This window comes from Emys orbicularis, chromosome 1 (assembly GCF_028017835.1).
Source record: "Emys orbicularis isolate rEmyOrb1 chromosome 1, rEmyOrb1.hap1, whole genome shotgun sequence".
NCBI classification, from domain to species: domain Eukaryota; kingdom Metazoa; phylum Chordata; order Testudines; family Emydidae; genus Emys; species Emys orbicularis.
The window spans coordinates 341,606,136-341,631,932 of NC_088683.1; the positions used below are offsets into that span (position 1 = coordinate 341,606,136).

The window sequence follows — 25,797 nt, forward strand, 5'->3', positions numbered from 1 at the left end:
GCAAAAGCTGTCCTGATAAGGTCCAGGCTGCCAATGTTTAGAAGCAGCCCATATGCAAGACTCAGGGTTCCTGTCTCCTTGGGATCTGTGGAGTTGGGAGGGTGCAGTGCAGCCACCTCTAATGGCTCCCTTTCCTCTTCAAAAAATGACAAGAAGAAACTCTACAAAATGAACCTCTTGAGTTTTTGGGGTGCCAGTTCCACTGCCATGGGATGTCTCTGCAGGGGAGGTCAGTTCAGACATCAAGTCATTTGATTCCAGAAGTTAGATGTTGCAGGGTGAAGTTTGGTGATTCTGCTTTACTGTCGATCTTATTAACTTGTACAAATGTTCATACATTTTCCTTTTTTAACTTCTCAGAGCACACCACGTCCTCTTCGGTGTCTAAGAAACCTCGATTAGATCAGATTCCTGCAGCAAACCTTGATGCAGATGATCCACTCACTGATGTATGTATTTTCAGTTCTCCTCCTCAGATCTCTTGCTTTTCCTTAGGGTACTCAATAGTGGTACATATTACATTCACAGATCTGTTAAGGACCAGACCTCCAGATAATCGTTCCAGCACATCTGGTCTCTTTCTTTAACAAGTTACTGTACCTGGAGTTTGGTGGAATGTAGAATTGTTCAGAGGACCCTGCTTTCACACTCTAACAGCAGTTTGAAGAAATCACTTTTCACACAACCCTGGCAGTAGCTAGGAAGCTAAGGGAGGGGGGTAGAATAGAAGGCTCTGGGTGGTAGATAATGAGGATCTTCCTTCCAAAAGTTATTGGGAAAGAAGTGGCTTTAAATTTAATCAAAACCTAGGTAGCTAGAGTTTCTGATGCTGATGTTCCACACTCTTACTCTCATTATTTTGTAACAGTATTAAAATTTTGTGCTGCTCTGGGTGCATGTGGCATATTCGATAGCACAATATTAATTTTGCTTCTAAGTAGTATTTGGAAATTCCATTCAAGGCCATCTTGTGCTAGTCACTATACACTCCTTTAGCAAAGAGACAGTTCCTGCTCCAAACAGTTTACAATTTTAGCATACAACTAGAGACAACTAATGAATTAAAATCAAACAAGGAGTGAGGGAGGTTGAGGTACAAGTGAAATGATTGTTTGGAGTCAGTAATTGTATGAGCATGCCAACTGCGTAGCCGTTGGATGCAAGTAATGAATTACATAGTCTGGATAAGAACAAATGCATCCATTTGTGCCTTGCTTTTAATGTTCAAGGACAAAAGAATAATTTGTATTACTTGCTGTCATTGCAACCTCCAAAACACTTCAGGAATCCACTTCTTGCAAATTCTAGTCTGTCTTAGGCAGTCCTGGTTTTACAACGTTTGGGCAAAATATTTGGTTCTGTGTAATTTCTTTTTCCAGAGTAAATGTATACTTTTCACAATAGACAGCTGGTTTTATGAAATGGAATGAAGTAACCAACCCACCATTTCCTCCTGATAGGAAGATGATGAGGATGAGGATTTTGATGAAGAGAGTGATGACGATACTGCAGCTCTTCTGGCTGAACTAGAAAAAATCAAAAAAGAGAGAGCTGAGGAACAGGCCCGAAAGGTAAAATCTCACCAGTTAAATGGGCTCTTTGCTTGAAAATTAATTTTAAAAAAATGCAGTTCACAATATACTAGAAACCACACTGAAAGTGATAGAGTGTAGAACTATTAAAAACAAGTAAGAAGCACATTTTAATACTGCAGTAGCCCTTTAAAAGGACATTTACCAGGAATAAATTTCTTATTTAAAATTTTTTATGGGGGGAACTTAGTACTCCATTAAAGGGAAGTGCCAATGGCGGCAGTTAGAGCCAGGCATGGGATGGGGTACTGTGCAAACCAATGTACTTAATCCCTTAACAACCTTTCAGTTCCTATGCCAAGTGGTTCTTGGCTAAAGACTGCCAGTTTGCCAAACTATATTATGGTTTTGATAAGTACTTCTGGAGATTTGACTAAGGCCACTCAAGGTGAGTGAGGTAATATCTTTTACTGGACCAATAAATAGGTCAGATATAGAGTGATCGCTTTGTGAACAGTGTTCACCCACAGGCAATGTGGTGTTTTTGTCTTATTTTCCTGGGTGAGTTCATTTGATAGCATAGTGATTGTCTGGTTTCACCCACATACTTGCTATTGGGGCATTTAGTGCACTGGATGAGGTATATCACATGTTGTGATAGGCATGTGTAGGACCCATGGATCTTGAAAGGTGTGTTGTTGGGGACGTTGATCATTGTAGTAGTGGAGAGATGTCTGCAGGTTTTGTATCTGTTGTTCTGGCAGGATCTGGTTCCACGTTGAGTTGGTGCAGGGGCGGACAACCTGAGCCTGAGAAGGATCCAGAATTTACCAATGTACATTGCCAAAGAGCCACAGTAATATGTCAGCAACCCCGCATCAGCCCCTCCCCTCCCCCCCAGCACCTCCCACCCACCGGCAGGCCCGCCGACCTCCCGATCAGCTGTTTCATGGCGTGCAGGAGGCTCTGGGGGGAGAGGGGATGGAGGGAGCAAGGGCATGGCAGGCTTAGGGGAGGGGACGGGAAGGGGTGGAGTGTGGGTAGGGCCTGTGGCAGAGTCAGGGGTTGAGCAGTGAGCACCCCCCGGCACATTGGAAAGTTGGCGCCTGTAGCTCCAGCCCCGGAGTCGGTGCCTATACAAGGAGCCGTATATTAACTTCTGAAGAGCTGCACGTGGCTTCGGAGCCACAGGTTGGCCACCCCATGGTTGGTGTATTCTGGTCTGTGGGGAGTTGCTTCTGATGCTGAGCTTGGAGAGATTGGTCAATTGAAGGCCAAAGGAGGGGGTTCAGGAAAGATTTACTTCAGGAGGGAGTCCCCATCAAGTATGGAGGTGGTTGTTTGATGATACCCCAGTGTGGGGTGGTAGGTGACAAGGGGTGTGTTTCTGTATTGAAGCAGGTTCTCTCGAGGTGTTTGGGTGGCCCATTCCATTATGTGATCTACTTCTCTGGTGAAATGTCTTTGTTTAGTGAAGGCAGTTTTGAGTGTATTAAGGTCTATATCCCGGACTTTCTCCTTAGAGCATATTCTATGGTATCTTAGTGCCTGGCTGTAAATAACAGATTTCAGGTAACAGAACTTGGTCCAACAAAAGATATTACCTCACCCACCTTCTCTCTCTAGTACCATGGGACCAACACGGGTACAATACAACTCTATAAGGCCACTCAGTGCAGTTTCATTTGAACTTAGAGTTGGCATAGCTGGCTTCTATGCCACCCTCATCATCAGCCCCTGGTGTAAGGGATGGGGAAGAGGTTTGACTGGAATGCAATGTGTTCAGTAATCTCTGGCTGCCAAACATGTCTCTGGGGGGTTATTGTCCACTGAGGTATTCTAGAACAGCCTATTATGCCACAGCCAATTTAGAATCAGCCAGAATTGGGGACCTGCCAGAAAGTCCTTTGTGGCCTTTCTTCTCACTGGATACAGCTGAGACTCTAGCCTCTAGTGTTGATAGCACAGGAAACTATTTTCAAGCTTATGTAGGGTATTATAAACAGGGAAATAAGAAATGCAAATCTGTTAGTTTATGGTGCCTCTCATCCACTTTACCTATACTCGTGTAATGCCACCTTTCAGTTGCGTACCATTGGTCATGGTTGTCCAGAAGTTTGGAATGGTGTCCCAAATTCTGTGCTTAACAGAATTTAAAGATGTGGTGTTAGAATGCTCTACGTTTTGAAGGTCTGGTATAAACAAGGCACTGTAATCTTCAATTTGACCAGTTTTGCACATGCTGAAGCCTAGGCTGCCCCCCAAGCTTTAACTCAACTAGCTTTGCATGTTACAGTAGGGATGCTCAACCTACAGCCCACGGGCTGTACATGGCCCATCAGAGCATTTCATAAGGCCCGCGGCAATATAAACAATATACTAATGGCCGATTTCTTTTATCATGAAAGTTGAAGGGGTGAATCAGCCCTGGTTAGATTTGGAGCTGTGGTTCTACTATTGATATTCCAAATACCTGCTGCTGAGCCTACCAAACTAGTCCATTTTTAAAATTAAAAATGTACTTGAAAGTGTCTTTCTCTTACCTCTGTGCCTAGGATTTGCAGCATGTACCATATGTAATGATAGCCCGTAATCTGAAACTATGCTCTGCTATAGTAACTTGGCCTAGCAGGACTTATTTAACAGCCTGGCAGCCTTACCTCAGAATTGTCCTGCTTTAAAACTTATTTAAACACAGTGAGTTCAGTGTATCTGTTTTCGCAGTAGTATGAAGAGACTGCTGTTTCTGTGATCCTAGAAAAGGCTCTTCTTGCAAGGAAAACTTATAATTTCAATTGGACTGAAAGTTTGAATTATAATTCTGTCTATTAAATAGTTTAGTTTGTTCACACTGATATACAGATGGCTTTGCATTGGGAATTTAATGGTTTGGAATTGCTGTGCATAGAAGTGTATTTCTAGATTTATATTAAATATACAAATATGGGGGTGTGGGAATTAAATTTCTGAAGGTACACTTAATGTTCCACTAGAGGGCACTTGAAGCTGTGAAGTATATAGCACAACATTCATCTGGCTTTTGCTGTCCTTTTTTTTTTTAACTGTTAATATTCTTTATCCTCACTGTAATCCTCTTTTTGAGAATAAGTCAGTGTGTAACAATTCATGTATAGACAGTGACCTAAAATGAATCAGTGTTTCCTCCTAAGAAGAAATGCTAAGTAAGTATTATTGGATCTGGTGGTACATGTTATCACACACTTGCTATATATTTTAGTGGGAAGGAGATGTCTGTTCTTTGCTACTGTCTCTCAGCCAGTGGCTGAAAATTATCATATATGTAGGCATAAAAGCATTTTTAAGTAAATATTGATGACTTCAGAGTACTTTGAAAAAAAATGTTATAGCGCTAGCCTGAAAATTAAGTCCATACTAATCAAAATTGTATATAAAAGTCATGATTTGCAGAATATTACGAAATAATATAAATTGAGATAATTTAAATATGGTTCCCTCTTACTGTCATTGGAGGCACAGAAAGCCTGTTAGTGAGATCAAGTTAAGGAGCTTCATTATGATGGCAACAGTAAAGATAAACATCTCTGTAGATTGCTAAATTTAAAAACAAAAAAGCACGTTCTCCATCCAAGTGTTCTCCTATCCTTCGGCACTTAGGATGGATTAAATGGAAAGCTTGCAAAAGATCAGGAAAAGATAAAGTAGCCATTTTAATTTAAGAGGAAGCAGAAGTAAGGGATTTGGAGTCCAGAAATCTCTAGGATGGATCATCTTGTTTTGCTAAAAGAAGTGGACAAAGGGGAGTGAAAACTTTGTTTTCGCAGCTACCACATTGGTTCATGGAGAGGGTTAGCTTTCCTCTCCAACCCCGAATTCGGTGCATGCCCTCTTCACTGGCTTAGCTCCCATTGTCTTATTCCCTCACTTCCTGGAAGCATTTGGAGCCACTGCTGCCCTCTAGGCCACCCACTGAAACAGTGGGTTTCCTGTTATGGAAGTGAGCTTCATGAGGAGAAATTCAGCCCCAGGCTGTAGTGTACTCTCCTGTGGAAACTGGGGGGGCCTATGAGTGGACAACTGACTCCCTACATCCAGCCCTGGCCCCACACATGGAGGGACTGCCCACTCCCCATCCATAATTCACCAAGTCTCCCCTGCCCCCCAGGTGGATCCCAACCTCAGAGATTGCTTCCAAGGGGTCTTGAGAAGAGGACGATGACACTTCCATAAAAGTGACTGACCTGCCCACCACTTCTGCACGGGAGTAAGATTATTCTTATGAGCATCGATCTCGAGGGCACAGGGTAGCTGCTGCATCAATTTCCCACCTGTAAAAGGATATTTCCTTACCTCAGGGGAGCTGACATTTTATGATTATGGTTGTGAAGGACTTTGCATGTCAGGAGTACCTGACATCTTCTACACTATCAAAATGTTTTACAAACCATAGTCCAATGCTGCAAACTTCATGGATGTGAGTCATTCCACTGTCTTCAGTGTGATGACACATGTGAGTAGTTAGTTACTTGCATGCATGATTTACTCCTGGAGGAATTCTGCACCAAAAAATTAAAAATTCTGCGCAGAATGTTTTAAAATTCTGCAAAATTCTGCATATTTTATTTGTCAAAATAACAATATAATCATACCAGTTTCAATTATTTTTGGTCATTTATTTCAAAATACCTGTCAGCAAGTATGTCTAGAAGATAAGATGATAAATAACAGTATGGATTTGTCCAGAACAAATTGTGTCAAACCAACCTAATAGCTTTCTTTGACAGGGTAACAAGCCTTGTGGATAGGGGGGAAGTGATAGACATGGTATATCTTGACTTTAGTAAAGCTTTTGATACTGTCTCGCATGACCTTCTCATAAACAAACTAGGGAAATGCAATCTAGATGGAGCTATTATAAGGTGGGTGCAAAACTGGTTGGAAAACCATTCCCAAAGAGTAGTTATCAGTGGTTCACAGTCAAGCTGGAAGGGCATAACAAGTGGGGTCTCGCAGGGATCAGTTTTGGGTCCGGTTCTGTTCAATGTCTTCATCAGTGATTTAGATAATGGCATAGAGAGTACACTTATAAAGTTTTCAGACGATACAAAGCTGCGAGGGGTTGCAAGTGCTTTGGAGGATAGGATCAAAATTCAAAATGATCCAGACAAACTGGAGAATGGTCTGAAGTAAAAGGACTCTGTTCCTTCCTAAGTAATCAGTTGCACACATACAAAATGGGAAATGACTGCCTAGGAAGGAGGACTGCGGAAAGGGATCTGGGGGTCATAGTGGACCACAAGCTAAACATGACTCAACAGTGTAACGCTGTTGCAAAAAAAGCGAACATCATTCTGGGATGTATTAGCAGGAGTATTGTAAGCAAGACACGAGAAGTAATTCTTCCGCTCTACTCCGTGCTGATTAGGCCTCAACTGGAGTATTGTGTCCAGTTCTGGGTGCCACATTTCAGGAAAGATGTGGAGAAATTGGAGAAGGTCCAGAGAAGAGCAACAGAAATGATTAAAGGTCTAGAAAACATGACCTATGAGGGAAGATAGAAAAATTGGATTTGTTTAGTCTGGAGAAGAGAAGGCTGAGAGGGGACATAAGTTTTCAAGTACGTAAAAGGTTGTTACAAGGAGGAGGGAGGAAAAATTGTTGTTCTTAACCTCTGAGGATAAATTACAGCAAGGGCGCTTTAGGTTGGCCATTAGGAAAAACTTCCCAATTGTCAGGGTGGTTAAGCACCGGAATAAATTGCCTAGGTAGGTGATGGAATCTCCATCATTGAGGATTTTAAAGAGCAGGTTGGACAAACACCTGTCAGGGATGGTCAGAGGTGGGCAAACTACGGCCCGCGGGACCCTCCTGCCTGGCCCCTGAGCTCCTGGCCCAGGAGGCTGGCTCCCGGCCCCTCCCCTGCTGCTGCTCCTCCCCCACAACCTCAGCTCGCCAGGCTGCCAGCGCAATGCTCTGGGCAGTGGGGCTCTTGCAGAGCCGCGGCCTGTCTCGGTGCTCTGGGCAGCGCGGCTGTAGCGCTGCCAGCCACCGGGGCTCCAGGCAGCGCGGTAAGGGGGCAGGGAGCAGGAGGAGTTGGATAGAGGGCAGGGAGTTCAGGGTGGTGGTTGGGGGCGGGGGTGTGGATAGGGGGCGGGGTGGTCAGAGGGCGGGGAACGGGGGGTTGAATGGGGGCAGGGGTTCCGGGGGAGCAGTCAGGAAGGGTGGGGGGGGGTTAGATGGGGTGGCAGGGGGCATTCAGGGGCAGGGGTTCCGGGGGTGGTCAAGGGACAGGGAGAAGGGGTGGTTGGATGGGGTAGGAGTCCCAGGGGGACAATCAGGAATGAAAGGAGGGGTTGGATTGGGCGGCGGGGGTCAGACAGGGGTTCCGAGGGCGATCAGGGGACGGGAGGGGTGGATGGGGCAGGAGTCCCGAGGGGGCCGTCAGGGGGCGAGAAGCAGGGGGGATCGGATAGGGGGTGGGGGCCAGGCCTCGCCTGGATGTTTTGGGGAGGCACAGCCTCCCCTAACGGTCCCTCCATACAATTTCAGAAACCTGATGTAGCCCTCAGGCCAAAAAGTTTGCCCACCCCTGGTCTAGATAATACTTAGTCCTGCCTTGAATGCAGGGGACTGGACTAGATGATCTCTCGAGGTCCCTTCCAGTTCTGTGATTCTATGATTCTAATACAGACAACAAAAAAGATTCAGGAAATATTTTTTGATAAATAGATTCCTTACTAGGCATATTAATACAGAACTCTGAGTAATCATTCATTTAAACTACAATACAGAACCGTATTTCCTGCACCCCTCAGAAGCAGTGCAAAGGTGTGAACTTGTAAGGTTGTTGGGTATAGGTGGGAAAAGTATGGAACAGGTTTTTTGGGGGGCGGGGAGGGATTGTTAGGGAGCTTCCCCCATGCAGACCCTGGCTGACCCCTGACCTCTCCCATTCAGTCAGGCACATCTACTCTGTCCCCATGTGTTTCTGCACCCCATGTGTCCTTGCACCCCCAGTCAGACACCCAGTCCCCCTATCCCCATGTGGCCCTGTACCCCTCCATCTGTCCCTATGTAGCTCTGCACCCCTTCCCCCATAATCATGTGGCTCTGCACCTCCCTCCCCTCTGGGGCCCTGTGCCTCCACTCCCATTCAGCCCCTGCCCCAATCTGTCCTCCCCCACTAGCCCTTATGAGCCTGTCTGATCCCCCAGCATCCCACGCTGTCTGTCTCCCCATAGACCCTGTCTCCTGACCTGGTCCGCTGTGAAGAAGGCAGGCTCTTTCTGTTCCCTCGCTGGCCGGGAGTTGCTACTTTGTTCTATCGCCATAGTGCCCTCTGGTGGGCAAAAGGCGGAACTGCATAAGTTATGGGGGGAGGGATAGCTCAGTGGTTTGAGCATTGGCCTGCTAAACCCAGGGTTGTGAGTTCAATCCTTGAGGGGGCCACTTAGAGGGATCTGGGGCAAAATCAGTACTTGGTCCTGCTAGTGAAGGCAGGGGGCTGGACTCGATGAACTTTCAGGGTCCCTTCCAGTTCTATGAGATAGGCATATCTCCATATTTTCTGCTGGGAGCTGCTGCTGTTCTTGCGCCACAGCGCCCTCTGATGGGCAAAAGGCGGAACTGCAGCAAAATTTTGGCAGAAGCTTTTTCCTGCGCAAAAAATCAAAAATATGCAGGGCTCATTAATTATATGTGCGCACAGTAGCGCAGAATTCCCCCAGGAGTAATGTTTGCAGGATCAGACTTTACATACACAATTAAATAGCTTCACTGCTGAAATGGAGAACCTCTGGAGTGGAGGACATCAGATAAGCAAATGGCAAAAATCACATTGCACACTGGTGAGGAAAAGGAAGGTTTAACCCTGAGTAAATGCCTGCTCACTCTTATTGTCCCCACAGAACAAAATGAACCTCAGTTTTTAAGATATCATCCGAAAGACCCACATACAGTGGGAGAACTCAAGTTATGCATTAAACAAGGGTGTAAGCCTTTAGTCTTGTGATTTGAACCCATAGTTCTGGGACGCTGACATTTCAGACTTGAAGCTTAGATTTACTGTACCATTCCTTCCATTTTTTTATCTCCTCAAGGAGATGCTCAATACTCTTACTCCTGGGGGAATTGTGTGTGCTCTGAATTTATGTCCCCCGCATATTTCTTGGCTTCCCTGCAGAAAAATACTTTCTGATGGGGAAGCAAAGGGAAGCCTCAAGAGTGATCACACACCCCTCCCCAGCAATGCAGACGCATTGTTTCCGGTACCCAGAGCAGTTGGTGGAGAGGTCAATCACTGTTGCAGGGCTGGGGATATCCTGACTGGTGACTCTTACCCTGCGACGGGCTCAGTTGCTAGTCCTGGCTGCGCTGGGGGCAGAGGAGGATGGGGCTTCATCTTCCCCTGCAAGGAGCAGCTGGGGCTGGGTCAGACCCACCCCTAGAAACTTCCCCTGGCTGCAGGAAGCTCTGTATCTCCCTCCTTCCCTCCCCCCCATACTTCCTGCCCCCATCGCTTCTCAGCCGGGGGGGAGGTGTTGCTGTACGGGAGCTGTTCCCCCATCTGCCCAACCCCTGTGCATCTGGACCCCCCATACTGAGACCTCCCTGCCAAGCTGAACCCCTCACACACACTGAGCTCCCTGCATCTGAACCCTCACTCCGCTGAGCCTCACCCTCTGCATCCGGACCCCTCCCCTGCCGAGTCCCACCCCCAGCATATAGACCCCCACTCCTGCACCCAGAGCACCCCCTAATGAGCTCCTTGCACTCAAACCCCCATCCCGATGAGCCCCAATCCCCTTGCACTTGCACTTAATGGGATGGAAGAGGTACTGCCATATTGTCTTCTGTCCTTGCATTTGTAAATGCACCAACTTGTAGACTGCAGTTGATGACTGGAAGATGTGATCCAAAAATATCAGTCATACCCATCATTGTTTTGTCCAACTCCTGCATACAGTAATATATACCTCTACCCCGATACAACGCTGTCCTCGGGAGCCAAAAAATCGTACCGCGTTATAGGTGAAACCGCGTTATATCGAACTTGCTTTGATCCACTGGAGTGCGCAGCCCCGTCCCCCCGGAGCGCTGCTTTACCGCATTATATCCAAATTCGTGTTATATCGGGTTGCGTTATATCGAGATAGAGGTGTATTTGGTTCCATTTGAGGAGGCAGGGAAATCTGGCTCTTTTTATTCTCTATGCATTTTCTGACAGGTTCTATTTTAGGAGCATACCTGACTGTGTTCCTTTTTGTGGTTGTGTCAACTTCAATATGAAAGCCTTCCAATCTATTTTTGGCTTATGGTTCCAGAATTTGACCAATGATCATACTGAAACATATTGTCACTCAGACGAACATCTAATAAGAACTATGAACACTTTCAGTAACCGAATCAGTATAGAAGTCCTCCCCTCCTTTCCGTCCTTTCAAACACAAGTTTTGGGTCTTCAGGTCTTAGCTTCTTATCAAGATCTGAAGTGACCAATCAAATTTATATCCATGAATGTTAAACGAATGTATCTTATTTTTGCAATCTATTCAATTTGATAGTCTCTTCAACGTATTCAAAACCATACAAGCATTAATTAAATGTGCCTTATATACTTAGTGTAATTGCAATGTATAATTAGCAGGTTTCATGTTAATTTTGAAACTAAACATTGATTTGGGGTCCATGAATCAAAGATCCAGTATCTGTCAAGTGTCAACCACTTCCTTAAAAGGTAAATTAAAATGATTAAAAAGTATTGTTGAACACTTTCAAATTGTCAGCTGGATATAAAACTGTTTTGAAATAAGATCATCTTGCACTTCTCTGAGGCCAGAGTTCAGGCTTTTATGTTTGTTTTCCCCAAGCTTTATTTCACTAAATGTTTAGCCTATACCCAAATATGTCTTTACTAGTGCCTAAAGCGGAATCACTGTAGCTCTTTGCTCTGCTCTGAGTTTTAGTGATGGCCTCAACTTTTGCAGGAAAAGAACACAAAACTCAAGTTTTGGACTCTGCTCAGTCATGTTAGATGACAGGTGTAAAAAAGGCAGAGCTCTATTTATGCTACAGTTACCACCAGCAGAGCTGCACCCATGGTGAATTACACCTGTGCAGTTTGCTAATATAGACACAACACTGTTCAGAGGCCCTTGCCTACGGGGTTAGGGTGGGGTGAATAAAGCTATACTGTTCCCTCCCAAAGCTTATTTCTGTTGTCAGTTTGTTGCATCTGTTAATATAATAATAATATATGGAGATATACCTATCTCATAGAACTGGAAGGGACCCTGAAAGGTCATCGAGTCCAGACCGCTGCCTTCACTAGCAAGACCAAGTACTGATTTTGCCCCAGATCCCCTAAGTGGCCCTCTCAAGGATTGAACTCACAACCCTGGGTTTAGCAGGCCAATGCTCAAACCACTGAGCTATCCCTCCTCCCCCAATAATAAGTCTTTGTACTGACACACAAGAAGAGCAATATGGATTTTGGAGCAATCTCTGAGCTGCTTATTCCTGGGTCTGATCATATCCCAGAGGTGTGAAGCTGAGACAGCTAAGATTCTGTTTGGGTCTGTTTGATTTGAAACAACCCACACTCAAATGCCTGGAGAGTTGTAACCTTCAGACAGGGAGTGGGTAGGGGAAGATTAATATGGAAAATTCTAAAACTCAGTGAAAACCTTTTTTGGCTGTAGGCAGAGGGGACTCTGCAGCTTGGGCTGAAATGTATAACTAAGGGTAGAGAAGGCATAATTCATTGTGGTACTTAAAATGTCAATTTTTTTAACATCATGGTTCCAGAACATTAAATACAGTAGGTGATTTTTACAAAATGTGCCTGAGTGGGAGGACATAGCCAAGTAAAACAATATAAAATCTACAAGCCCCATCTTTAAAACTAGCCTGCATCTTAAAGCTGTTCAAATATATTTAAATGTCATCCAACCTAGAACAACTTCTGAGCCGTTGAGTGCCATAAATTGATTACTGCCAACTTATTACTACTAGTTCTACTCTGCAAACTGACTAAAACTGGCATTGCCTTTCAACAGATCTGCTCCCTGTTTGTATTCAGAGTCTTGACTGTTGATTTTTAGAGACACAAAATAAGCTTGAAAAGTTTGTTATTCCTGTTAGCTTTGCTGTCCGTGCAGGGCAAAAAGTGAGCAAACTGTTGCGTGTCAGCAGCATTGCTAAGCTGCAAACACTAGGAAGAATTAGTAGGGGAAGCAAAAGTGGATGGGAACCTGGGAGGCAGTGACCATGAGATGGTCGAGTTCAGGAACCTGACACAAGGAAGAAAGAAGAGCAGCAGAATATGGACCCTGGACTTCAGAAAAGCAGACTTGGACTCCCTCGGGGAACCCGATGGGCAGGATCCCCTGGGAGAATAACGTGAAGGGGAAAGGAATCCAGGAGAGATGGCTGTATTTTAAAGAATCCTTATTGAGGTTGCAGGAACAAACCATCCCGATATGTAGAAAAATACTAAATATGGCAGACGACCAGCTTGCCTTAACAGTGAAATCCTTGCTGATCTTAAACACAAAAAAGAAGCTTACAAGAAGTGGAAGATTGGACAGATGACCAGGGAGGAGTATAAAAATATTGCTCAGGCATGCAAGAGTGAAATCAGGAAGGCCAAATCACACTTGGAGATGCAGCTAGCAAGGGATGTTAAGAGTAACAAGAAGGGTTTCTTCAGGTATGTTAGCAACAAGAAGAAAGTCAAGGAAAGTGTGGGCCCCTTACTGAATGAGGGAGGCAACCTAGTGACAGAGGATGTGGAAAAAGCTAATGTACTCAATGCTTTTTTTGCCTCTGTCTTCACGAACAAGGGCAGCTCCCAGACTACTGCACTGGGCAGCACAGTATGGGGAGGAGACGACCAGCCCTCTGTGGAGAAAGAAGTGGTTCAGGACTATTTAGAAAAGCTGGACGAGCACAAGTCTATGGGGCCATATGCGCTGCATCCGAGGGTGCTAAAGGAGTTGGCTGATGTGATTGCAGAGCCATTGGCCATTATCTTTAAAAACCCATGGCGATCGGGGGAGATCCCAGATGACTGGAAAAAGGCTAATGTAGTGCCCATCTTTTAAAAAGGAGAGGAGGAGGATCCGGGGAACTACAGGCCAGTCAGCCTCACCTCAGTCCTTGGAAAAATCATGGAGGAGGTCCTCAAGGAATCAATTCTGAAGCACTTAGAGGAGAGGAAAGTGATCAGGAACAGTCAGCATGGATTCACCAAGGGCAAGTCATGCCTGACTAACCTAATTGCCTTCTATGACGAGATAACTGGCTCTGTGAATGAGGGTAAAACAGTGGATGTGTTACTCCTGGACTTCAGCAAAGTTTTTGCTATGGTCTCCCACAGTATTCTTGCCAGCAAGTTAAAGTAGTATGGGCTGGATGAATGGACTATAAGGTGGATAGAAAGCTGGCTAGATCGTCGGGCTCAATGGGTAGTGATCAATGGCTCCATGTGTAGTTGGCAGCCGGTATCAAGTGGAGTGCCCCAAGGGTCGGTCCTGGGGCCAGTTTTGTTCAATATCTTCATTAAGGATCTGGAGGATGGTGTGGATTGCACCCTCAGCAAGTTTGCAGATGACACTAAACTGGGAAGAGTGATGGATACGCTGGAAGGTAGGGATAGGATACAGAGGGACCTAGACAAATTAGAGGATTGGGCCAAAAGAAATCTGATGAGGTTCAACAAGGACAAGTGCAGAGTCCTGCACTTAGGACGGAAGAATCCCATGCACTGCTACAGACTAGGGACTGAATGGCTAGGCAGCAGTTCTGCAGTTCACAGTGGACGAGAAGCTGGATATTAGTCGACACTGTGCCCTTGTTGCCAAGAAGGCGAACTGCATTTTGAGCTGTATAAGTAGGGGCATTGCCAGCAGATCGAGGAACTTGATCATTCCCCTCTATTCGACATTGGTGAGGCCTCATCTGGAATACTGTGTCCAGTTTTGGGCCCCACACTACAAGAAGGATGTGGAAAAATTGGGAAGAGTCCAGCGGAGGGCAACAAAAATGATTAGGGGGCTGGAGCACATGACTTATGAGGAGAGGCTGAGGGAACTGGTATTGTTTAGTCTGCAGAAGAGAAGAATGAGGAGGGATTTGATAGCTGCTTTCAACCGTGGGGTTTCAAAGGGGGATCCAAAGAGGATGGATCTAGACTGTTCTCAGTGGTAGCAGATGACAGAACAAGGAATAATGGTCTCAAGTTGCAGTGGGGGAGGTTTAGGTTGGATATTAGGAAAACCTTTTTCACTAGGAGGGTGGTGAAGCACTGGAATGTGTTACTTAGGCTTGGTCTACACTTACCCCCCAAGTCGAAGTAAGGTACGCAAATTCAGCTACGTGAATAACGTAGCTGAATTCGACATACCTTACTTCGAACTTACCGCGGTTCAGACGCGGTCCACACGCGGCAGGCAGGCTCCCCCGTCGACTTCGCGGTACTCCTCTCGTCTAGCTGGAGTACCGCAGTCGACGGGGATCGCTTCCTGGTTCGATTTATCGCGTCCACACCAGACGCAATAAATCGAACTCGGAACTTCGATCCGCAGCCGTCGAACTACCCGGTAAGTGTAGACTAGCCCTTAGGGAGGTGGTGGAATCTCCTTCCTTAGAGGTTTTTAAGGTCAGGCTTGACAAAGCTCTGGCTGGGATGAATTAGTTGGGAATGGTCCTGCTCTGAGCAGGGGGTTGGACTAGATGACCTCCTGAGGTCCCTTCCAACCCTGATATTCTATGACTCTGGGTAATGTAAATGACATTGTGGCTGGCTTTGCACAAATGGATTTCCCTAACTGCGGAGGGGCGATAGATGGGACGCCTATTCCAATTCTGGCACCAGCCCACCTAGCCTCAGAGTACGTTAATTGGAAGTGGTATTTCTCTATGGTTCTCCAGGCACTTGTGGATCACCGTGGGCATTTCATTGTCATTAATGCATGCTGGTCAGGAAAGGTGCATCTATCGGAACACAGGCATGTTCAGGAAGCTGCAAGCCGGGACTTTCTTCCCAGACCAGAAGATCACCGTAGGGGAAGTCGAAATGCCCATTGTGATCCTTGGAGACCCCGCTTACCCTTTAATGCCGTGGCTCATGAAACCCTACACAGGGAGCCTTGACAGCAGCAAGGAGCTGTTCAACAACAGGCTGAGTCGGTGCAGAATGACTGTGTAGTGTGCTTTTGGCTGTTTAAAGGGCCACTGGTGCTGTCTGTATGGGAAGCTGGACCTGGCCGATGACAACATCCCCACGGTTATATCCGTATGCTGTACCCTCCATAACATTTAGAATCAGCCAGTATTGGGGACCTCCATAACATTTGTGAAGGGAAGGGTGAAAGATTCACTCAGGCATGGACCTCGGAGGTTCAACACTTGGAGGCTGAATTTGAACAGCCAGAGAGCAGGACTATTAGAGGGGCCCAGCGCGGGGCTGCAAGGATTAGGGATGCCTTGAGGGAGCAATTTGAGGCTGAAAGCCACCAGTAATGTTTGGTGCCCTGCATGGGAGTGAAGTGCAGTGGTTCCAGTGTTAGTAGGAATCTGTGTTTGCGATATATGATGCACTGACTTGCAGTGCCTGTTGCTTTTCTGGGCTACGGTATCTTTTACTTAATGCAATAATAAAGAATGTTTTCAAAGCCAAAAAATTCATTTATTGAAAAGAAACGCAACTGCTTGGGAAACAGAAAGGTCATGACACATCTGTGCTGTGTGGGCTGAGGGAAGGGGGTGGGGTGGGGTGGGGAGGGGAACGGGACAATGCATATGTCCTGTTATCATACTCCGCCTTCCTGTCTGAGTGCTGCACTTCAGGATGGCTATACTGCATGGTGATGGGGGTTGAGTGAAGTGAGTAAGGGTCGTAGTTTGCAGGGCTGGGTAGTGAAGCTACAGGTGTTGGAGGCAGCTGGTGGCGATAAGAACCCGGATGTTGGGGAAATGGGGTTGGCAATGACATGGGGGCACAAGGGAAAAAGGGAAAAAGTTTTGGGACAAGGGTTGCAGGGAGGGGGGGAGCACGGAAGTGCTCCGCCTGCATTGCTACGAGCGCCTGTATCGAGTCCGTTTGGCGCTCCATGATGCTTAGCAGCTGCTCCATGCTTTGGTGCCAGCAATCCGCATTCTGCTGGCAGACCCTCCTTTCACTCTCCCGCCACTCCTACACTTTTTGATTTTCATTAAGGGACTGCTGCATGACTTCATGCAGCATGTCCTCTTTGCTTCTTCGCGGACGCTTCCTGATTCTTTGGAGTCTTTCGGCCATTGATAACAAGGACGGCTGGGATCTCAAGGTAGCATCTGTAAAGCCAAAATGCAACACTTAACAGAGGCAGCATTGTTCACACCAGACAGAGCAATGATTCGGCTGTACTTAAAGACAAGCACAGTGTACACAATAGCAGAAATTGCCCGTCCCAAAGCGAGCGCACGTAACCCACAGGAGCCCCAAAATGGTGAGTAGGCACAGGTGCAAGGGGGACTGATTGTTGCACTGCCGTACTGTCCTCTGGGGTTCTGTGCCTTGGGGCGAGCCAACAGCTGCAGCGGGCCCCTGTACTGAACACTGTACCCACATTTTCCACAGGATGAGTTCGTCCTGGAAGATATCTCACTGCTGAGGGTGACCTGGGATGCAGGGGGGAGGGTCTTCTACTACAATGCGGCTTCCGCCCTGGCCCATATGCAGCTTGCCTGTGTGCAGCAATGGTCCCTCCGCCCCTCATGGCACAGTGGCGCGGACATGTCAGCCTTACTGGGACAAGGAGCACAATAGCTCTGCCAAGGAACCTGCGCAAGCGCATTGCCCAGCTTCTGCATGAGACCTTTGAAGAGATCACTGAGGCAGATTACCACGATGTGAGAGAGCACATCAATGTCCTATTCCGCATCTAGGCATGCATGCAGCCCTAACCCGCCTCACCCCAAGAGCCTGCACCAAACAACTTCCTTCCCAAAATAAAAGCTGCTTACCGGGCACCTCCTCTGGTGTTTGTTCTTCCCCAAGCACCGTCCACTGTGACTGGCTGCCTTCCTCCTGGCTTGAAAACAGCTCCTGGCTGCATGCATCTAGGGATGCCGGGCTGTCCCCCTCCTCCTCAGCACCCTCGCTCACGCTTTCCTCCTCCTCCTCCTGCCTTGTTGAACTGGGCTCTGAAGTGTCCATGGTGGTCTTCGGAGTGGAGGTGGGGTTGCCCCCAAGTATTGCGTCCAGCTCTTTGTAGAAACGGCAGGTCGCAGAGGCAGCACCAGAGCAGCAGTTTGCCTCGCGCGCTTTGCGGTACGAATTCCGCAGCTCCTTCACTTTAACCTGCACTGCAGTGCTTCCTGGTCATGGCCCCTTTCCATCATGTCCTTTGATATCTGCCCGAAGGTATCATAATTCCTACGGCTGGAGCACAGCTGGAACTGGACAGCTTCCTCTCCCCAAACACTGAGGTCCAGCACCTCGCCATTGCTCCATACTGGGGATCACCTGGCGCATGGAGGCATGGTCACCTGGAAAGATTCGCTGAGAGCACTCCATGCCTGGCTGAGCAAACAGGAAGGGGATTTTCAAAATTCCCAGAGAATTTAAAGGGTGGGTCTGACGGTTGGTCACCTGAGGGAAGTGCAGTAGAGTTCAAAGTGATGACCAGAGTGGCTAGAACAGGCCTTGTGGGACACTTCTGGAGGCCAATCAGAGTGCATTAATAGATCAGGGCGTCCACACTGGCACCATGGCGCTCCAGCCGGGACGCAGCAAGCGTTATGCTTCTTGTGGAGGTGGATTACCAGGAGCGCTCCAGCCGCAGAGTCCGGGCGCTCTACATGCCTTGCCAGTGTGGACGTGTCATGAGTTAGGGCACCCGGGGCTGATTTAATGCGCTCTAACTCACAAGTGTAGCCAAGCCCTAAGAAAAATCATTTTTTTGTGTATTCTGAACTAAAGAGGCAAAATTTTGATCAGTGAGCTGGTCTATAAATTCTATATGCTGATAATTTCAGTGTCCCAAAAGCACTCCCCCACCCACACACACTCTATTCTCTGCATGAAACAGGCTAGTGTACCTTAAGTGCATAGTAAAATTTATAGAAATCTTGCAAATTCTACATTAGAACTGCCTAATGTTTATAAGAATGATTTACTATTGTACTTATTAAGGCCTCTTGGGCCTCTTTTATAGAAATATTCCACTTATCTGTTCAATCCACAAACATGAAAAAGTAAAGTAGGTAGGACTTATTAATGCACTCTTTCACGGTGATTGAGTGCTTAAAGCTTGCGAACTCTGGTTAGCATCAGTATAGTTTATAGTGCTGAAAATCTTAAATTCTACTATCAAGAAAAGCATTTCCTGTTCTGGGTCCCCATAGTGCCCTGATCCATGAATTTTTTGCAGTTTCAAAAGAAACACCAGTTATGATACATATATCATAGTAGCCCTGGTTTTAGTCCATGTAGCAGTTCTATAGCATTGAATGCAATATTTTTTTAAACTGGACTGATTCCAGACCATACTTTAGCATGTAAACATATATGCTTATATTCAGTCGTCCAAGTAAGAAAGCAGTCTTCCCCGCCCCCCCGGTGTTTATATCAAAGAGTGAACCTGGTAACATGTTTGAAAGCTTCTGGAAAAAAATTGTTGATGCAGACAGAAATGTCACACATAACTTGAAGTCTGGAATAGATTAAGTGACTGGATGTTAAGATAGCTCCTAAAAGTGGTTAGTGAAACCAGTTTTATGCCAGATACGGTTTCTCGCTGTTTTAATCAGAAGTTTTACAGTGTGCTGTTGGGGAGCAGGGTAAGGGGAGACCCTGGACAGCGAAACTCTTAAAATTTGGGTATCATGAGATTATTCAGTGTTGTACAGTATCGCAGAAGGAAATAGACTCAGTGATGGTAAAAGGCTGAGAGATCACTCAAGGTAGAAAACAATAGCTTGTTTTCAACAGCGTGTAACACCTTCCGCTTATCTAATGAATATTGCTGAACGTTTTCTCATGTGAGGTTAAATAGAATTTAGAATGAAGAAAATCAGGTAGTTTGCTTATTAATACAAAAAATACATAACCTATAACGTGCCAGTATTATGGGGTGCTAATTGTAAACTTTAGAACATCAAAGGCTAGTAATGCAGGGTTCAGCTTTGCTAGATGACAGTAGATTAACAATGCTAAGCTTTTCAGAGTTTCTGCCTCACCCTTTGTTTTTCCTCTGTTTTTCCACACACACACAACTGTTTTAAATCAGCTGGAAGGGATGACTGAGCTAGGAGTTGAAGCTGTCTGTGTGGGAGTTATCAGCAAAATGATCATTGTCTTCTCTGTAAATGAGCTTGAAAAGATGACCAAAAACTAATAAATACGTGCATCTATTTTCTCATTGTCAGGAGCAAGAGCAAAAGGCTGAAGAAGAGAGGATTCGAATGGAAAACATCCTGAGTGGCAACCCTTTACTAAATCTTACAGGCCCAGTGCAGCCTCAGGCAAACTTCAAAGTGAAGAGAAGGTACTATGCTCAATATACATGTGTCCCTTCCTGGAGCTCCAGCAGTCTGTAAAGCAGCTAAACTAGTATCACTGCCATTGATTTTATTTCTCCACTCAAGCCTTGCGTCAACAGTGTGACATGAAATTAAGACATTGTAACATGAGGATGGTAGTTTTGTGTTTTTTTCCAGATAGACCACCCTGGTTCTTTTTGGGCAAAGAGAATTGCTTTGACAATTTAATTGCCTTGCGTTACCATCCACAGCACAATATGATTACAAGAAGCAATGTGGCGAGAGTTCATACGCAGACTCATTGTTACACTTTTCTAAACACATCTATCTACTTTGGATCGTTGGTGTGAGTGACTAGTGAAATTTTTTGTGCTGGCACTTTTTTTTTATGGTTCGTTTTCTATTGATTATAGTACGGTTTCTGTTAGGAAATATTCTGGGTAGTATTCCATTTAACTAAAATAGGGAATAGATGAGGGGTTTACGAGCTTTACTCAAAAGTAGGGACCTCTGAACATTCAGAGAACTTTCTACAGTTTTGACTGGACTTTCTCTTTCCTGTGCTGATTGGCTGTTTGCTCCAGCCCTCGCCCTCCCTCCGTCTCTTCACTTCAGTTTCACTCCACATCTTACCCTCTTCTTCCCTGTCTTGTCTCCTGTCCCTTCACTTTTCTTTCCATTTAGCTGATCCCCTCCTCATTAAACACATCTTTTTTTTTTTAATTGTAGAACTAACATGCTGTTTGCCATCACATTGTTCACTCTGCTTGTGTATTAGTCTCATCCTGCGTCCATCCTATGACTGTCTTGTCTATTTCGTTTGTAAGCTTTTTGAGGCAGGGATCGATTGCTGCTCTTCATTTGTACAATGCCTAGAACAATGGAACCCTGTGATAAATGAAGGGAGGTGTAGCTCCCTTTGATAGACACCCAGCCAGCCAGTTAGCTGTAAAATCCTTCTTGGTAGCTGTTCTCTGCTTGCTTACCTGTAAAGGGTTAACAAGCCCACAGGTTAAAGAAAAGGAGTGGGCACCTGACCAAAAGAGCCAATGGGAAGGCTAGAACTTTTTAAAATAGGAAAGAAACTTTCCCTTTGTCTGTTGTTCTCCAGAGAAGCAGGGGCAGAGCAGCAATGCTATAAGCAGGAATGCTGTGTAAGGTTTGAACCAGATATGATAATTTATCTTCCATACCTAGAAGATAGGGAACGTTTAGATAAAGGTGATCAGGTTTATTCTTTATTTTGGCTTGCGGATCTCCTCTGTGCTAACCCCAGATGCTTTTGTTTGCTTGTAACCTTTAAGCTGAACCCACAAGAAGCTAGTTTGGGTGCTTAATTTTTGGAATTGCTCTTTTAAAATCCAGCAAGTGCCTAAGTTCCAGATGTATTTTCTTCCTTTTTGTTTTAATAACATTTACTTTTTTTAAGAACAGGATTGGATTTTTGGTGTCCTAAGAGGTTTGTGCATGTTGTTTGATTAGCTGATAGCCACAGCTAATCTCCTTTGTTTTCTTTCTCAGCTCTTCCCCGGAGGGGGGGGTGAAAGGGCTTGAGGATAACCCCACAGGGAGGAATTCCCAAGTGCTCCTTCCTGGGTTCAAAAGGTTTGGTTTTTTTTGCATTTGAGTGAGGGCAGTGTTTACCAAGCTAAGGTCAGAGAGAAGCTGTAACCTTGGGAGTGTAATACAAACCTGGAGTGGCAAGTATTAATTTTTAAAATCCTTGCGCGCCCCCCCCCCCCCCAACTTCTGCACTCAGAGTGACAGAGTGGAGATTCAGCCTTGACAAGCCCTATTTTCTTTAGTTCTTAAGCATTCCCTAATAAATAGGATTTAATAATAATACTTTCATTTTTTACTGTTACTTAACACAGTAAAGACTTTAGGGTATAAGAGAGATAATGTGGGTGAGGTCGGGGCGCCATTTCAGATGTTAATGGGGGGGCAACTTTAACCGCCCCTCCCTGTCCCTATTGTACCCCTTCCCCAAATCCCCGCCCCGCCTCTTCCCCGCCTCCTCCCCTGAGCGCGCCACGTTCCCGCTCCTCCCCCATCCCTCCCAGCGCTTGCTGCATGAAACAGCTGTTTTGCGGCGGCAAGCGCTGGGAGCGAGGGGGGAAAAGCGGGCACGCGGTGCGCTCAGGGGAGTAAGCGGAGCAGAGGCGGAGGTGAGCTGGGGCGGGAAGCTGCCGGTGGTGCAGAGCACCCACCAATTTTTCCCCGTGGGTGCTCCAGCCCCGGAGCACCCACGAGTCGGCGCCTATGCTTCTGAGGTATAGCAAGGCCACTGCAAGCAGGAAAGGAAAATAAACAGGCACAGGAGCTCTGAGCACTCCTCCTCTTGAAAGGAAGTTGAAGGGTTAAATCTTCTGATCCGTAATCAAGTAAAACTTTTATTGCGATCAGCACCTCCACTCATAAATATTAATATGTGCTCAATAACTATACACTTAATACTTAAATATCTGAGCCATCTTATCCAGGGCTACACATCTTATATGCATTAGCTTAGGGACTACATTTTCTGGCATATTCTAACCGGTGCTGAGCACACAGATTGTGCCCAATGAATAATACAAATCATAACCATAATCGTCAACTTCATAGACTCTGGATGCAATTTCTGTTCTTGTGGAATTGGCCTGGATACATCTAAAACCCTAAGATTTTGAGGCATAAACACATCTGATACTCATATGACACTTTCTCATTCCTTCCTTTTCTCAAACTCAAAAACCAAAAATGACAAAACAAAATGATTTTCAGATAAAATGTAAAACTGTACAGCAGCCATTTCTTAACAACCCAGCCTGGGGCAGAACCTGCCTCCCCTTGGGGGTTAAGTGATCTTTCATCTGACTCTCATTCTCTCTTTCTCCATTGTTCCTGACCTCTGTGCTGCTTTTCATGCTGTCAACCATGACATCCTTCCCAACTGACTGGGACGGTTTGCTGGAGTCTCATAGAACTGGTCTTGATTTTGCTCCCATCTATCAGAGTCCTCTCTTTTTATTTTTCCTCCCCCCCCAGTGTGCAGCAGAGAGAGAGGGTGGTCCAGTGGATAAGGAGCTAGCCCTGAGAGACCTGGGTTCTACCTCCCCTTTGGGCTTTCTGTATGACCTCAGGCCAGTGCCTTAGGGACAGAGTTCCAAAGGTTTTTAGGCACCCAAAGATGGAGCTATACATCTAGTGCGGTTTACAAAGCACCTAATCTTCTAGGTGCTTTTGAAAATCCCACTAGGTGTCTAAACACCTTTGAAAATCTGGCCTTTAGTCTGTGTGTGCCTGTGCGCCCCATCTGTACAATGGGGAGAACAGCACTGCTCTACCTCACCAAGGGGCTGTGAGGAGAAATAGGTTAGGCGTTGTGAGGCGCTCAAATACTATGGTGATGGGGCCACATAAGTACTACAAGTAGAGTGGGAACTTCTCTATACCACTGCTGTCCCTTCCTTTGTTTTTGGCCCCTTCTTTTCACCTACGCCCCTCACGTCTCTCTCTTTTCTGAATGTTATCTTGGGCTCAGAGGGCTTGGCAGTATTTCGAGTCCGCTGCCTTCTCTCTTCAATACCCTTCACTCCCTGCAGAGAGATTCTTGTTTTACAAACTCATTAATGACAGGTTTCAGAGTAGCAGCCGTGTTAGTCTGTATCCGCAAAAATAACAGGAGTACTTGTGGCACCTTAGAGACTAACAAATTTATTAGAGCATAAGCTTTCGTGGGCTACAACCCACTTCTTCGGATGCATATAGAGTGAAACATATATTGAGGAGATATATATACACACATACAGAGAGGGTTAAATAGGGATTGGGAATGGCTGAGCCATTACAAACATTGAATCTATCTCCCCTTGTAAGTATTCTCACACTTGCTTCTTATCAAACTGTCTGTACTGGGCTATCTTGATTATCACTTCAAAAGTTTTTTTTCTCTTACTTAATTGGCCTCTCAGACTTGGTAAGACAACTCCCACCTGTTCATGCTCTCTGTATGTGTGTATATATATCTCCTCAATATATGTTTCACTCTATATGCATCCGAAGAAGTGGGTTGTAGCCCACGAAAGCTTATGCTCTAATAAATTTGTTAGTCTCTAAGGTGCCACAAGTACTTCTGTTATTTAGACTCATGAATGACTTCCAGATCCTTAATTTAGTTACCAGCCCTTTCTTATCTTAATCACCCTGCCTCTGTAAACAAAATACTGACTGCCCCAGAGGCAGAGGCTTTGAGCAGCACCTTTCCTCTGCAGAACTCATGCTGTGCTGCAGTTAAGAGCTCCACCTGACAGCACACCACCTGTAGGAAACTGAGTGAAGTAATATATTTTATTGGACCAACTGCTGCTGGTGAAAGAGAGAAGCTTTTGAGCTACACAGAGCTCTTTTGGAGCTCAAAAGCTTGTTGGTTTCATGAACAAAAGTTGGTTCAATAAAAGATATTACCTCATCCACCTTGTCTCTCTAATATCCTGGGACCAGTATGGATACAACAACACTGCAAAAAACTTTAGGATATAGTTTGTATGAAAAACACACACACTAATTGTATTTTGGTTTTTTAAAATCAGTTCAGATGTGTGTGTGTTAAGAACAGTTTTTTTCTAAAAAGAAAGTGATCTTCTGAAATCTACAAAGTACTATTTAAACAAGTATTTAAGTTGCTCTGCCTTAATTTCATTTAGTAAATTTTAACCGTACAGCTAAATATTTTGTTTTTCTTTCAGATGGGATGACGATGTTGTCTTCAAGAATTGTGCCAAGGGAATAGATGACATGAAAAAGGACAAAAGATTTGTAAATGATACTCTGCGATCTGAATTTCACAAAAAGTTCATGGAAAAATACATCAAGTAGTACAGTTTTATGTGCTCCATTGCTGAAAGACTCAAAGGGTCAAGGTGACTTCCCCTCTGTGGTGTACCCCCCCCCCCCCAAAAAAAAATAATGGCTGAAAATTGTCTCCTGCCATGAATTTCCAAATGCTTTTCCAAGGTCATTGACAGCTTTTTAATTGTCGCCTTGTATCTGGAGTGTTTTATCCTTTTCCAGCATCCTGTTTCTGTTTAATTCAGTGGATATGCATTTACTTTTAATGGCCTTCATGTAAATGTTGGAAGAGAGACTGGTTTGCAATAAATACTTTGTCTAAATACTGTTTCTTGGGAAACAACCTGTATGTAATATGGAGATTTGTAATTTATGCAGGTTATGTAAATTTTCATATGCTTAAAGGTAAGTGAAATTCTACATGCTAGAAGAGAGTATTGAAGTTGCCTTTTTATGCATGAAATTTAATTATCTTCCTTCCTCTGATTGGCTAGTTGAAATCCAATATGAACTCCCTATCTGACGTTTTAAATATTGAGTGTTTCCCTGATGTACCAGTTAAGGATGTGGTCTGACTGGATAGCTCCAGGCTGTTAAAAATTCTGTCTTCATCTATATCATGAGTTCAACCTGATTCACTGCCTTGCCACAAGGAGCATCCAGCAGGTGTGCGACGAAGTGGTGTTCTGCCTCTAGCCAGGGAATTCCATTCTATGTAATCTTGTGTTCCTAAACCCCAGTCTTGCAGTCAGAGCCACATGGATGCAAGGTTGGAAGAGCCCAATCCTGCAATCTTTAAATCTAGTTTCAGGACTATGTTTTCAGTGAAGGTGGCACCCAACCCAGTCATCACACTAAACTTTTTTTTTTTTAAGTGAATTTGAACAAAACTCAGAATATATGTGGGAGAACTTTTCTGTTAATT

At 45.2% G+C, this 25,797-nt stretch overlaps 1 protein-coding gene across 2 annotated transcripts in view; it reads left to right on the forward strand.

Moving 5' to 3' along the window:
* The window catches only part of CWC15 (CWC15 spliceosome associated protein homolog), a 30,258-nt gene extending 4,976 nt beyond the window's left edge, over window positions 1-25,282 (forward strand). Inside the window, exons 4-7 of one of the 2 annotated variants that reach the window (XM_065412635.1) lie at window positions 361-449; window positions 1,461-1,571; window positions 19,926-20,044; window positions 24,770-25,282. In XM_065412635.1, coding sequence (XP_065268707.1) covers window positions 361-449; window positions 1,461-1,571; window positions 19,926-20,044; window positions 24,770-24,899 — 449 coding nt within the window. In that variant the 3' untranslated portion in view covers window positions 24,900-25,282. The remainder of the gene's footprint in view (window positions 1-360; window positions 450-1,460; window positions 1,572-19,925; window positions 20,045-24,769) is intronic. The other variant, XM_065412625.1, reaches the window with a different exon arrangement.
* Window positions 25,283-25,797: the final 515 nt, after the last annotated feature.